This window comes from Sesamum indicum, linkage group LG8 (genome assembly GCF_026168435.1).
Source record: "Sesamum indicum cultivar Baizhima isolate 11 linkage group LG8, ASM2616843v1, whole genome shotgun sequence".
Lineage (NCBI taxonomy): Eukaryota > Viridiplantae > Streptophyta > Magnoliopsida > Lamiales > Pedaliaceae > Sesamum > Sesamum indicum.
In genome coordinates this window covers 30,797,598-30,811,516 of record NC_142664.1, presented here as the reverse complement: position 1 = coordinate 30,811,516, position 13,919 = coordinate 30,797,598, and the positions used below count along the sequence as shown (strand labels likewise).

Here is a 13,919-nt window from a genome sequence, read left to right as displayed (position 1 = left end):
ATACATAGATTGAAATCAAAGTTTTGTTTTATTTAATTGTAACTTAAAGAATATATTTAAAAATATAAAAACAATATTATCAAAGAAACTGTTATTTCTATTTTTTTTTTATTTTAAAAGCCTATCAAGGAGTTGAATATGATTGTGAACACTTTGGACATCAGTAGGAGATATATGTTGCTTGGACCAGGCCCAATAAGAAAGGCCTACTACTGCTCCGACAGCCCCAGCCCAAGCTCAACCCTAGATCCTTTAGTCATACGACGTCGTGTAGCATGTAAAGCGAATATAAACCCTAACTAGGTTACCAATCCATACTCCTCACTACCTCTCTTCTTCCCTCAACCGCCGCTCTCTTTCCCACCCTACGCGCGCTTTTCCGATGGTGCATGCTTCCTCTGAATCTGAATTTCGCCTAAGCAATCTCTGATATCCGATTTGTGATTTTTTTTTTTTTTTTGTATTTTCCTTTTGCAGGCACCGAAGAAGGATAAAGCTCCTCCCCCATCATCCAAGCCGGCGAAATCCGGTGGCGGCAAGCAGAAGAAGAAGGTCATTGTTTATATATTTTATTAGTCGCTGTGGGTTTTTTTTTCCATGTGTCCGTGGACTTGAGAAATCTAATTTGGTGAAGATGTTGTGGCCACAATGCAATAATTGCAGAAGTGGAGCAAGGGAAAGCAAAAGGAGAAGGTGAACAACATGGTGCTGTTTGATAAGGCAACCTACGACAAGTTGCTCTCCGAGGCACCTAAATACAAGCTCATCACTCCTTCCGTTCTGTCCGATCGTCTCAGGGTAATTCAGCTGTTATTACAGATACTCTTATGCTTTTATTACTTTTGAGTTCGTTCTATCAGGTACTTATTGGAATCACTTCTGTATGTTTATATTTAAGATTAAGATTGCGTAGGCTGCGTCATGTTTGGTTTGCTCAACTTGATAGCATTGTCCTGTTCTTTTGTGTGTGTGATTCTCTATTTTATCTGTGCAGCTGTTTATGTTTGCATGTTCTTGTTTTTGTGTGCAAGTAAATAGTGAGGTGACCTAATTAATGCAAATGTGAAAATAAGGACGATCTGAAACATACTTGTTTATTTCTCTTAACATTATGCGTCCTACTGATGAGAAATTATCAACTATCTAATACCTACATCATTACTTTACTGTTTGAGCAGAAACTATTGTGATCTAGCTTGAAGCGGTGCTTTATTTTGCTGAATAGAAGATAGGTCTCTTGATTCGAAATTGAGAATTTGTTGGTTGAATCAGTGGATAAATAACAGCTGCTTCCTATGCTTTGTTGTGCCCATTTCTTTATTGGTTTTCTGTGTTATTCATAGTAGTCAGTGGTGCACGGCGCGTGCCTTTTCAAAGGATGGCGCAAATATAAGAAATAGTCTATATATTTATATAATTAGTATTATTTGATTAGATTAATGTATAAAGAGTTAAATAAGACATATAAAACCACAAATTAAACATAACAAAACTTCATATAATTAAATCATCCCAAAAGAAAACACTAACAGAACAATTAAAGCACTCAAAGATTAATAAAATCACATCAATTTCAAAGATTCAATCAGCATAATTGGAGCTTGTACTGCTGTACACGCCAAAAATTAACTTAGGAAATTAGGGTTTATTAAGTTAATTTTTTTTAGGGTTTATATTTAGGAAATTCCTTTTATATATAGGAAATTAGGGTTTATTAGCTTAAAATTTTTTTAATCCATGGGGCTGGGTAGCCCAGCCAATACCCAGGCTGCCCAGGCCCTTTTCTTTCATCGTGCACCTGGCGCGCGCCTGGGCAGCTCCGAAAAGGCGCCCAGGCACGTGCTATGGCGGCGCCATGGGCGCCGTATGGCGCGAGGGCTGCGCCTTTTGCTCCATTCCGCACCATTGACTACTATGGTGTTAGGTATCTGGAATTCTTCTGTGTGAAAGGATACGTGCTGTATGCTATCATTTATACATGTATAAGCTTGCCAATCTTACCATGCCCATTACCAAAGTTCAATTACTCAGTACTTCTGTTTATTGAGATGATTGTGCAAGTGATTTCTCATTGAATACTGGTATTCAATCCAAATCATTTGTTATTTGCAGATCAGTGGATCACTGGCCAGGAAAGCAATTAGGGAGCTTATGGCTAGGGGTTTGATCAGAATGGTGTCAGCTCATGCAAGCCAGCAGATATACACCAGGGCCACTAACACCTAGGTGTTACATTTTAGTGTATTACAGAGCTTCAAATGGGTTTTGTCTGATTAGAACTTTGATTTTTTAGCTTTAATGTTGCTGCAAGAGATGTTAAACTTGAGGTATCAACTATTATAGTGTTGCTCGGTTTTTTTTGTCACAGATTTTTATTGATATTCGACTCTATAAGCCTGCATTTTCTCATGATCACAATATGGTTGTACCCACAAATTATTTAAACTATTTTGTTCATCAACACAGAATTTGGCGTGATGGTGGTACACAATTAAATTTTATGATGGAACATGTTACTGATGTATGATCCCACAAGAAGAGTTGGTCTGTGGACTGGATTAACATGAATATTATACAGTTAGTTTTTGTTGTTAATTTAATCCAATTAGTTGTATATCCATGCTTTTGGAAGTGAATCACTTCAATGGCTTAGATTTGAACTCCTGATTGGTGCGGGGATGGTCTTTTTGTGTTTTGGGCTAGTCATTTGTGGAGATAGGAAACATGCTAGGTCTGTGCCTATTGTGAAATGACAAGTTGCATTGTATTGGATTGTATGCATTATGCGAGGTTCTCAAGGTAAAGCACGCAATTTTAGTGCCAACCTGTTATTTGTGTCAATCTGTGTTAGGTGAAAAGTCAGTTATAATAGGTACATAGTATTATGCGGGAGAAATGGTGCGGCCAACCACCATTGTATAAAGGTATCTATTGCATCACCAACATTGTGAACGTTGGGCTCATTTACTTTTTACAACCCTATGTTTACTTTCAATTTTGATTCCCCTCATAAGTATAAAATTTTGGAAGATCTGTTGTTTGGGTTTAGTATGTTGGGTGTTGGGATTATTAGCCGGTACAGGACTTCTTGTTGATGAATGGAGAACAGCACAGGCATGACATGAAAAACCTACAGCCATAATGGTGGGAGGGAGGCAACCTGAAAGTAACTTCTGATGCCATAAATCAAAGTTAGCTCTCCTATGTAGCAAGTCTAAAGCTTAGGCTTTTCTCCAAGAAAAAAAGATGTGGTCTAAGCCTAAGGTAGGAACTTTCAGGAATTTCATTTGTTTTTCTTCAATGAAGCGTCACAAGCCGCAACTAACTATTTTGTGTTTTAAAAAATTAGTTAAAAACTTCTTTCTATTTTAAAAATAAGTTAAAATTTTTTCTATATTTTGTAAAACTCAACAACAAACACTCCTTCTATTAGTAATTAATGGAAGGTACATTACATTGTGCATGTGGGAGTATTTTTTAACTGTTTTTTACCTTTTTCTTAAATATTTTTTACTAAAATGTCCTTTTTAGTTTTGTTTTGTTTTTGTATTTTTTTATAATTTAAATTAAAATATTAAATTATATTTAATTTATTTAATATTAATATTAATATTAAATTATATTTAAATTCAAATAATTTTATAATTGTTAAATGTAACATTATTTTTAATTAATTAAAATATATATTTAATTACAATAATAATTATTATATTTATTCTTAATTAGCTGAAATATTTAATAATTAATTAAAATATATTTTAATTAAATTAATTAAAAACTTTAAAAAGAAAAAGAAAAAACTGAATAGAAAAAACGAGTTTGCGGCGCCCAAACTTGTCTCTAAGTTTCTGGCATCGTCCAGACGATTTTTCAACCGCTAGTGATACCATTCAAATCCTCTCTTCAAGAGGAACATTTCCACCTTCAATTTGAGTTTTCGTGAACTGAAGAGTCTGGGCTCAAGCCACGACCTCCGAACATGTTTGTCGTCGATCCGTTGCCGTTCGATCGAATCCCGACTGCAAATTACCACCATCAGCCTCGTCCCTTTAAAACGATTCTAATGAAACCAGCCTCACTTATTTTAGTAAAATATTTATGGAGATCCAATAATTTGAAAATTCATCATCAATCTCGCGACGAAGATGGTGGTGGGGTGAGGGTGAGGGGGTGGTTGGGGAGTTATTTTTTTATATATATATATATAATAATATATTTTTTAATTTTAAATTATTTATATATAATATAAATTAAATAATTTATTAAATTTAAACCTTTCATTTTTTAAAAATCTAATAGTTGAGACTAATTGATTAGATCTAACAATCAATATTTGAACAAAAAAGATCCAACTGTCATTAAAATAAGAAATAATATACATTAAGTAAGAGTATAACGGTCATTTTCTAAAAAAATTAACACGTTAGTAGATTTAACAGAAAGAGGACGATTGAGCTATGTTTAATAAATACAGGAGAATTTTTAATTTATTTTTAAAATAAAAAAGGATTTTTAACTAATTTTTTAAAATATAAGGGGATTTTATACATTTGATAACTCATCCAACATACCTAAGCAGAGGCATTTACGCTCATCAATGGAAGGAAATGAGCTAAAGCCTAACTCAGAAATCGAAACCCAAGATGCTACTGAAGCCTCACTGCTCCCGCCCAGGCTGTTAAGTGGTACAGCAATACAACTTTGGCTAGACAAATTCAAGATGCATAAAACTAAAATCATGACCAAGAATTGCCAAGAGAAGGTAAAAACTCACAAATGAACTGAATTAAAGTTAAGAATGACATCACTTTTCCCATGAACTGTAAATGGGGCAAACAGAAACAATCTTCAACACAAATGATAGATGCCGAACAAGAGCAAGAATCCCGGAATCTTGAATTTACTACTCAGCTTTAGACTTGGAGAGAGCTTTTTTCCTCTGCCCCAACATATATCCATACATATGAGGACTGCCCGGGACATAGAACCCAAGAATCACAAGTGCATTGTAATAATAATCAAACGCGAAATTCCACTTATTGGGCATCCTGATGCTGTATTTCCCGGATTCCCTCATATAAGGCAGCGCATAGTATATCAAACCCACCTCACTAGTGATGCCCGAAGGGTACAATAAAAGGAACGTGCTGTACCTCAGCCAAAGCAGCCAGGAAGGTGTAAACCCGAAAACTTCCTTGACCCCGAAAAACGAGTACCTGATAATTTCGGTGATTGACCAGCTAATCACCAAAGACGCGACGAGGAAATGGGTCCGGATTTCTGGGAAGCTGTACAGGATACCCCATGTTACGTACAACCTGGAACTGACCTGCGGAAGAGTAGCGCTCACCGGAGATCTGACGATCCCAATTAAGCTGTGGAAGATTTCGAGGAGAGCGGCGGATTGCGCGAGAATGAGGGGCTTGTCGACGGCAGCGTACACGGATTGGTGGCCGGATTCTCTGAGAGTTTTGACGGCGAGGTAAAAGACCTGGAGCCATCCCAAGAAAAGTATCCAGTTATAGAGGATGAGGTAGAATCGGCGAATAGAGGAGAACATTCCGGCCATGGGAGTGGGAGATCTGGAGATTGGGTATTGTTTCCCAGAGAAATGGGAAGGAGAGGGATTTTAATAGCAGAAGAGTGTGGGCTTTGTGGGAAGGTGAGTTAATGAACTTAGGTGGGCGGGTCAACCACTTGCAGCTTGCACTCACCATATCTATCTACTCTTTTTTTTCTTTTTCCTTTAATACTCTCTAACTCAATCTTCTTTCACATAAATATTAAGGTGGAATTGGATTAGTGTTATTCAAAATATTATTAAATGACATCACCCTCTAACATAATATTTTCCTTTTAATTCTTGGAGAAATTTATAACTTTTTAAAGATAATGTCAAATGAGTTTTATCCTCTTATTTTTATCTAAATATTTTAAAAAATAAAAGCTTGCCTCTTATAATATGCATAGGTTTCTTTTTAAATTCATCATAATTTTGTCATTAATAGTAAATTTATAAGCTTCTTGATGTTATGTTATCTCATTTTTATTTTAGATAAAATGTGGTGTCTTATGTTTTTTCATCCCAAAATGAGAGTCCCCTTTCCATCAATCATCACCTGCACTTGATCCAACCATCCAATACTCAGTCCTTCAATCATTTGCTTTATAATGCCATGTTCACAGCCCTATTTTAGACACATTGCCAATTTAACCCCTAACATAACTAATTTCTCACCACCCAAAATTCAGTTAATTCATCAAATATTTATTTATTATAGAATACATCTGACGGGGGGTAAAATTGGGATTTTGCATTACTTGCACAGAGTTTATCGTAACAACATTCAAGAAAAGCACATGTAGATGTTAGTTAGCAGTTTAGGTCGGTGCGCCCCAACTGGTTGTAAATCGACGAACATCACGGCTGAGGCTGAGTTCCTAAATGAGCTGTTAGCTGTTTGATTGAGCTATTAGAATAGGTGGTCAGAAAATTAATTAGATTGGTTATTTTGTAATTTTTTTTTTTAATTTATAATATTGAATTAAAATAAGTATTCATTATTCATTTGACCTTATTTTGTTGTTCTTATTTCTATAATTTCATACATTGCAACAAAATCCATACTCCATACCCATTTTTTCTCATACTTGATAAGCCCAAGTTTGGAGTCCTTATCGGCTAATTGGGTTAGATCTTCATGGATTCGGACCTATATTGGGCCGACCCCAGTGGATTGGTACCGAATAAAAGAAAAATGGTTTGGAGGTCCAAGCGTGAGTGAGAGTAACAGGAGGGGCACGTGACGTGAAGTTCCATAAATCTGCATGGGGTGGGGAGTGGGACTCTAATTTCTTCTTCTACTCCTTTACTACTGTCACCGTGTTTCTAACTCATTTTATTTATTAGTGGTCATGCCATATTGTACTTATATGTCGTATAATAAATAATAATTTATATTTTTTAATATATTATAGATATATATATATATATAAATTAATAAATTATATTTAAAAAATAATAATAAAAAAAGAAAGAAAGCAAAAAAAATAATAATAAAACTTAGAGGTATTATCGTAAATTGGTGTCGCAATGTTATAACCGTCGTTTGTGAGAGAAAAATATCTTTTCTTGTATATTAATACTAGCTTTGACGGCATGCCGTCCCTGCGTGCATATAATAAATAATTTTTAATATTTTAAAATATGTTATAAATAAAAATAAAATATATAAATTATATTTTTAAATATATACCACATTTGTGTCCATTTATCTTTGCTTACTCTTAGACATTTTTCTCTCTCACTCTCTCTCTCTCTTTTATTTTTTATTTTTTTTAATTTTGGTGAGTAAGTAATTTCACAGTATTCATACTAATAAAAATATTAATTTTTAATAGGAAAAAGAAAACAGTTTTTTTTAACAGCTAAGTTGAAAGAATTAAGCCATTAATTCATAGACCAAAACCTTAAAATAATGAAGACACGTGTGCGGACCGAAAATCCAACGGCCAGCCGTCAACATCAAATTCTAGCCAACCAGAGCAAAGGCTTTGATTTGATTGGACTCCTCTCTCCATCTCAATCACTTTGATTATCTTTAACTATTACATTTTCCAATATTTATTTCTAACTTATATCCCAAACCAAATACTCCTTTATTCAACAATCATTTTATGCTATAATTCACCATAACCATTTATTTCTTTTTCTGATCTACAAACTAAACTCTTCAATATAAATAATTTTATCACATAAACCAAATATTAAACCTGAATATATCATAAACTACAAAAAATGGAAATATTATAAATAAAACATTTTACAAAATTTGATAAAAATATTTAGAGTTAATTGGTTTATAGTATGATGATGATTTTCCATATAATTTGTTAGCGTAAAAAATATTGAATTAGGTGAATGCATATCATCATCATATCAACTCCACTTGTATTCATAAAGGATGAACCCTACACTATGCTCGTTGTCTTCCAATTCAAAGCCTCCACAACCATCCCTTTACAACACTCTTTAATATTTGAATTATAACGAGTTTTTTATTTATTTGTTATAATCCTTGAAAACAAAACATGTCATGTTTTTCTTAATATTGGGTTGTATAATGATAATTGATATGTAAATATTTATGAATTGATGTCATAAAATAAGGTGTTTTCAATAATAATTACTAGAAAAAGACTAATAAAAAGGACAAGCACTAAAAATGACATAGTAACTTGGACCAAAGCAAGTAACATGGGCTGTCTCAAACTTCCGGCTTTGGAAATTCTCATGTGTGGAACCCCATGTCACATAGTTCAACATTATCATCCTTAGATAAATAAATTACAATAAAGTATTATCAATATATAATTTTTTAGAAGAAGTTACGGAACTAACATATAACAACACTTGATTGATTCGATGCGATCAGATTTGATTTTGATTTCGAACAAGTCAATATTATTGAAGAGAAGAAAAAATAGGAGTATTATTTGTGGAGGGATGGAAGAAGAAAATCCATAAACGTTGTTGCTTTCCTCCTCTCAAAACTCTCATGACAACTTGAACACAAATCTGGATATGATGAATGTTGGACAAGGACATCCAAGAATAGTGAAATGATCGTCATCCAATCAGCGATTTGTCCAGAGGTGGGAAGGGAAGTGCATACATCTCTATGATCTATTGGCCTCACAATCGTCTGACAAAATCCATGTATGATCGATCACTCATGGCCCCTTGATTTCAGAAATGATCTTTCTTTTTAAAAAAATCTCACCAATTACACCCACTCGTATAAAATCACTCAGATTTTTCAAATAAAGATGTGCATATGATACAAAAACAAGAGTTTGATCACAGAGTGAAATGGACGTGTTTTTGGGCATTGGGCCCTCCTCTTGTCTGAGTGCAGAGGAGTCTTGAAACGTGGACGATGGCAAGAAGCCCAAAACCCTTTACACCACACTTCACCTACTGCTGTTAACAATGCATTTTGCACGCACTTCACCGTGTTTGTGTGTGTGTGTCTGTGAGAGAGAGAGAGAGAGAGATTTTTATTTTTCATTTACCTTGTGAGATTTTTAAACTCCATTTTTTTGTTATTTTTCTTTTGTTGTTGTTTCTATATATATGATGACAGATTTGACGATAATAAATAGCAAGATCGCAAGATTTCTCGTGAAAGCTCACAAGCCAAGACAGCTACCACCACCTCCACCTCACAGGCCTTTCATGCATTCTCCAGCTCTTCTGATATAATCTGTGAGCCACTACTGCTTATCACCTCGGCAGCTTTTGTGCAATAGATCTTCAAGTTTTCATCTTTTTTTTTTAAAAAAATAAAATAAAATAAATAAATTCTATCACTTATTTCGCCTTTTCTTTTCAAGATTCTTGATTCCTCTATTTCTCAAGTACTAGGAACTTTGGTTTAACCAGAATCTTGGATTTTCCCATAATTCTGCATGATCTGGTGCTGACGCTGTTGTTCACATTAGATCTTCTGTTTAGCTTCCAAGGTACAACTTTTGAGTGGTACTCTGTGCTTTTCTTTCATATGAAAAAGAATATTTGTGGGCTGTCGCCACTGCATTATTTTTTTAATTGGTTCGTGTCTTTGTGTGATCTATACTTTACTTGGTTCCTTAGATTACATTTCTTCATTCTTTACTTTACTGAAACTAGTGTACTTGTACTTAAACCTGTGATCTATCTCTTATTTTAATCTCTAACTAACTGATTATCATCGTTTAATAATAATACTGCTAATTCTTGCAACTGGTTGGATCAGTGAGTAAACTGCCATGGATTCTTGTGCAACATTGAAACCCACAGCCCATTTGGGAAATCTGAGCAAAGGTGGTTTTGGTAATGGAGAAAAGGGAATTTGGGGAGAGAAGATTAGAGGAAGTCTGAGTAGTTGTGGTTGGGCTAATCAACTGGGGAGAAGTTTGAGCCTTGAGAATAAGGGGAGGAAAATCAAACCTGGGGTTGCTTATTCTGTTCTCACCAGAGAGAACAACAAAGAAACAGTGGTGAGCATTCCTACTCAACTTGTATGTTTATTTTCTTTTTCTCCTCATTTTTGGGTTAATTTGCTCTAGAACAACATTGTTGGTTTTTCCAGTTTCTGTGGGAAATAAAATCTTGAATGAGATACAAGTTTTATGTTTTCGGCTTTTTTGGATGATAAGGTTAATGTGTTTCTTGCACTATTCTCAGACAGTACAAACACCAATACCAGAGAGGCGAAGGGCGAATCCGAAAAATGTGGCTGCAATCATTCTTGGAGGAGGTGCGGGCAAGCACCTTTTCCCACTTACAAACAGAGCTGCAACTCCAGCTGTAAGAAAGCATCTCTCTGATGAAGAGTAAATTAAATTGCAGTTCCAAATTAATTTATCTTGTCTAGGAGTATACCATTCAGTTTAATTTTCTGCCACTCTTCTGAGATTGGTAAGAAGAATACAGAGAAAGTGGTTTGATTTGGTGATGTGCAGAGAAGAATACTGGAGACCTGTATGTGTGTTAGTTAATTATCTGCAGTATGTTACTGTCTGCAAATGTTATGAAATTTTTGTAACTTGAACAACTCGGAATGTAGTTCGCCATTTCTGAGAGTTGTGATGTTGTTTCCTTGTCCTCCTTTCAGGAAAAAGTAATTTATTTAGTGATTTATTAATTCCATCCATGAGATCCCTGCTCCATTTTCATGGAGCTTTATTTAATGAGATTTCACATTCTCGTGTGATGCGATGTGCAGGTTCCAGTGGGAGGTTGCTATAGGCTGATTGACATCCCGATGAGCAACTGTATCAACAGTGGCATTAACAAGATCTTTGTGCTGACCCAGTTCAATTCTGCTTCTCTGAATCGGCACATCTCTCGCACTTACACTGGAAATGGCATCAGCTTTGGTGATGGGTTTGTCGAGGTTAAGACCTTTATAATCATTACTTTATTGTGAACTGAAACCCGAACACCCTGATACATCTCAAACATGTTACTAATATAAAACTGACAGCATGTGCAAATAGCAATTTTTACCAACTCTTTAAGCCTCGATGTAGGTTTTGGCTGCGACTCAAACGGCAGGAGAAACAGGTAACCGATGGTTCCAGGGGACAGCTGATGCTGTTAGGCAATTTATATGGTTATTTGAGGTGAGTCTTCACAGATATAGCACATGTAATTAGTCCTAAATTAACTTGATATTCACTCATCTGCTTTTTCTTCATATAATGTCAGTCTTGTACTCTCAACTGATTCTTGCAGGATGCCAAGGCAAAAGATATTGATAACGTATTGATTCTATCAGGGGATCATCTTTACAGGATGGACTACATGGACTTTGTACAGGTACAGTGATCTATCAACGGCAAATTTTGATATGATATCAACTGCGTCAAGATATCTAAATCTCGTTTATTGCTTAAACAGAACCACATCGATCGAAATGCTGACCTCACACTTTCATGTGCACCAGTTGACGACAGGTTTGTGACCCTTCACCGTTTGCTGTTTTAATCCTCTAGTGAATTATCTTGATGCTAAGTCTAATCACTCAAGTTCAACTCATTACCTCGAAAAGATTGTAAGCAGGGAAAGCGAGAAAGGGCAACTGTCACTATACCTTTTGCATGTCTGCTTTAGTCTTTATCTATACCTAATAGCCATAGCATATGTCAAATGTTAACCCAAATTTTACTTCTCAGCCGAGCGTCGTCTTTTGGACTGGTGAAGATCGACAGCAGAGGTCGGATAACCCAATTCTCCGAAAAACCTAGGGGCTCTGATAAGAAAGCAATGGTATGTTCAAGTGTGTTTGAAACTTGTTATCATCTGAATATAAAAAAATAGTTTTCTCAAAGTAGCATGAAGAGCGTCACACTCTGATAGCACCTTCATCTATTGGAATTCAAGATCTAGAATAAACAAACATAGAACAGAACGGAACAGCCACCAAATCCTCTGGAGCAATGATGCGATAATGGTAGTTTTTTCAGATGCAACCTGCTAAGTTTCTCTTGTTTCCATCTCAATTTTGTTCTGTTTTGTCTTATTGCAGCAAGTAGATACTTCTATCATAGGACTGTCTCCACAGGAAGCCTTAAGGTCCCCATACATTGCTTCTATGGGAGTGTATGCATTTAAGACAAATGTATTGTTGAAGCTTCTAAGGTGGAGTTACCCTACGGCAAATGACTTTGGATCTGAAATCATCCCGGCTGCAGTCAAGGAACAAAATGTACAGGTCAGAGAGCAAACTTCATGTCATCACTCCTTTGTATTAAAAATAAATGTTTTGTTTGCGATTATCTTCAAGGTTTTAAGATGATACTTCTACTGCAGGCATATATATTCAGAGACTACTGGGAGGACATTGGAACAATAAAATCATTCTATGATGCTAATTTAGCTCTCACAGACGAGGTTTGTTGAATTTTTCATGTCCTTGTTCCCTCTATCGTGTTTTAAGTAGTATCTCCTAATTCACCATTTTCCAATTCATTAGTTAATTTCTTTGCTTCTTGTAAGAGGTTTGATCACTGATTTCGTGCTTTCCTCGAGAACTAAGCAACCAATTTCGTATTGCAGTTTCCGAAGTTTGAATTTTACGATCCCAAGACTCCATTTTACACATCTCCTCGTTTCCTGCCACCCACTAAAATCGATAACTGCAAGGTAAGCTGGGACAGTGGGTGCTAGTAGAAATGTCCACTGATACTTATGGTCTAATGGTATTAGTTGTATTTTCCAGATAAAAGATGCAATAATATCACATGGGTGCTTTCTGCGAGAATGCATTGTTGAACATTCGATAGTCGGTGAACGCTCTCGACTAGACTCTGGTGTCGAACTGAAGGTGAGCACATCATGCTTCCATTTTCTATTGCATCAAAAAGGGTCTCTATGTCTAAAGGTTAAAGGATTTGTGTGTCATTATATTGTTATAAATATAACTCTTTTCTCACTCTAATAGGATTCTTTGATGATGGGGGCCGACTACTACCAAACAGAATCGGAGATTGCCTCACTACTGGCACAAGGGAAAGTCCCTATGGGAATCGGAAGAAACACGAAAATCAGGTGAGTGGACATGAGCTTTGAAGGGGTTAAGCATCTTATACAGAAAAGCAGGATTGTAGTGAAATGCATATCTTTTGTGCCTGTAGGAACTGTATTATTGACAAGAATGCAAGAATTGGGAAAGATGTGATAATCAAGAATAAAGATGTAAGTTCGATTCATCACTATACCTAAAGCTTGTGATCACCAGGAAGAGATGTTTACTCTAAATTTATCACTTCCCTTTGGCTACACAGGGTGTTCAAGAAGCCGATAGACCAGAGGAAGGCTTCTACATTCGTTCAGGGATCACCATCATTGTTGAGAAGGCAACAATCAGTGATGGAACAGTCATATGAATTGTTTCATTACTTGGCTACCATCTCCGGAGTCATTTGAGGTTATACAACAGCCAAACTTGAGCCGTTATCAACTGAGGCATCCGGTGACCAACTGATAAACCATCTTGGGGAAATTCCTGAAGGCAAGCTTGCTTTGGCGTATGTGGAAAGACAGTTGAAAGTCCTGGAATAAATCTGAGGGTGCAGTTTACAAGTGCTTTTTCTGTTTCAAGTTAAAGAAAGCATGTATGTGAAATAAAAATATGTAGTAGTTCTATAGTAATAATCGAAATTGCTGATTTAAGGCTTGTATAGACGTTTTGATTTCATGATAGTGTCTACAGCCTATTTACTATATGCATTTTCCAGTGCTGAAGTGATTCTCATCAAACTCAAACTATTCATATGGTGAAGTGATTTGCAGGAGCTATAATTCACCTCATTAGTTATAGCAATCCTTTGTCAATTTCTCCTTTCTTGCAATGTTAAAACCTGAGTTGCCA

General features: G+C 35.6%; 3 protein-coding genes across 16 annotated transcripts; 2 read left to right on the top strand and 1 right to left on the bottom strand.

Moving 5' to 3' along the window:
• Positions 1 to 238: 238 nt before the first annotated feature.
• On the top strand, positions 239 to 2,365 carry LOC105169659 (small ribosomal subunit protein eS25). The gene is made up of 4 exons (XM_011090125.3): positions 239 to 385; positions 478 to 552; positions 664 to 798; positions 2,113 to 2,365. The coding sequence occupies exons 1-4, from the start codon at positions 383 to 385 to the stop codon at positions 2,224 to 2,226; spliced, it is 327 nt and encodes a 108-aa protein (XP_011088427.1). The 5' UTR covers positions 239 to 382; the 3' UTR covers positions 2,227 to 2,365.
• Positions 2,366 to 4,749: 2,384 nt separating this feature from the next.
• Positions 4,750 to 5,704, bottom strand: PAS2 (Protein-tyrosine phosphatase-like, PTPLA). Its single transcript, XM_020695753.2, has one exon. The coding sequence runs from the start codon at positions 5,567 to 5,569 to the stop codon at positions 4,904 to 4,906; it is 666 nt and encodes a 221-aa protein (XP_020551412.1). The 5' UTR covers positions 5,570 to 5,704; the 3' UTR covers positions 4,750 to 4,903.
• Positions 5,705 to 8,558: 2,854 nt separating this feature from the next.
• LOC105169655 (glucose-1-phosphate adenylyltransferase large subunit 1) lies at positions 8,559 to 13,771 on the top strand. 14 transcript variants are annotated; one of them, XM_088883035.1, is made up of 17 exons: positions 8,559 to 8,719; positions 9,147 to 9,268; positions 9,505 to 9,525; positions 9,798 to 10,041; positions 10,229 to 10,351; positions 10,770 to 10,940; positions 11,077 to 11,169; positions 11,282 to 11,365; positions 11,447 to 11,502; positions 11,722 to 11,815; positions 12,075 to 12,260; positions 12,359 to 12,439; positions 12,605 to 12,691; positions 12,768 to 12,872; positions 12,990 to 13,096; positions 13,183 to 13,243; positions 13,333 to 13,771. In XM_088883035.1, the coding sequence occupies exons 4-17, from the start codon at positions 9,811 to 9,813 to the stop codon at positions 13,432 to 13,434; spliced, it is 1,581 nt and encodes a 526-aa protein (XP_088739161.1). In that variant the 5' UTR covers positions 8,559 to 8,719; positions 9,147 to 9,268; positions 9,505 to 9,525; positions 9,798 to 9,810; the 3' UTR covers positions 13,435 to 13,771. The 14 variants fall into 14 exon arrangements, with proteins under 14 accessions (XP_088739161.1, XP_088739158.1, XP_088739155.1 ...); XM_088883032.1 differs by having other exon boundaries at positions 9,446 to 9,525; XM_088883029.1 differs by having other exon boundaries at positions 9,428 to 9,525.
• Positions 13,772 to 13,919: the final 148 nt, after the last annotated feature.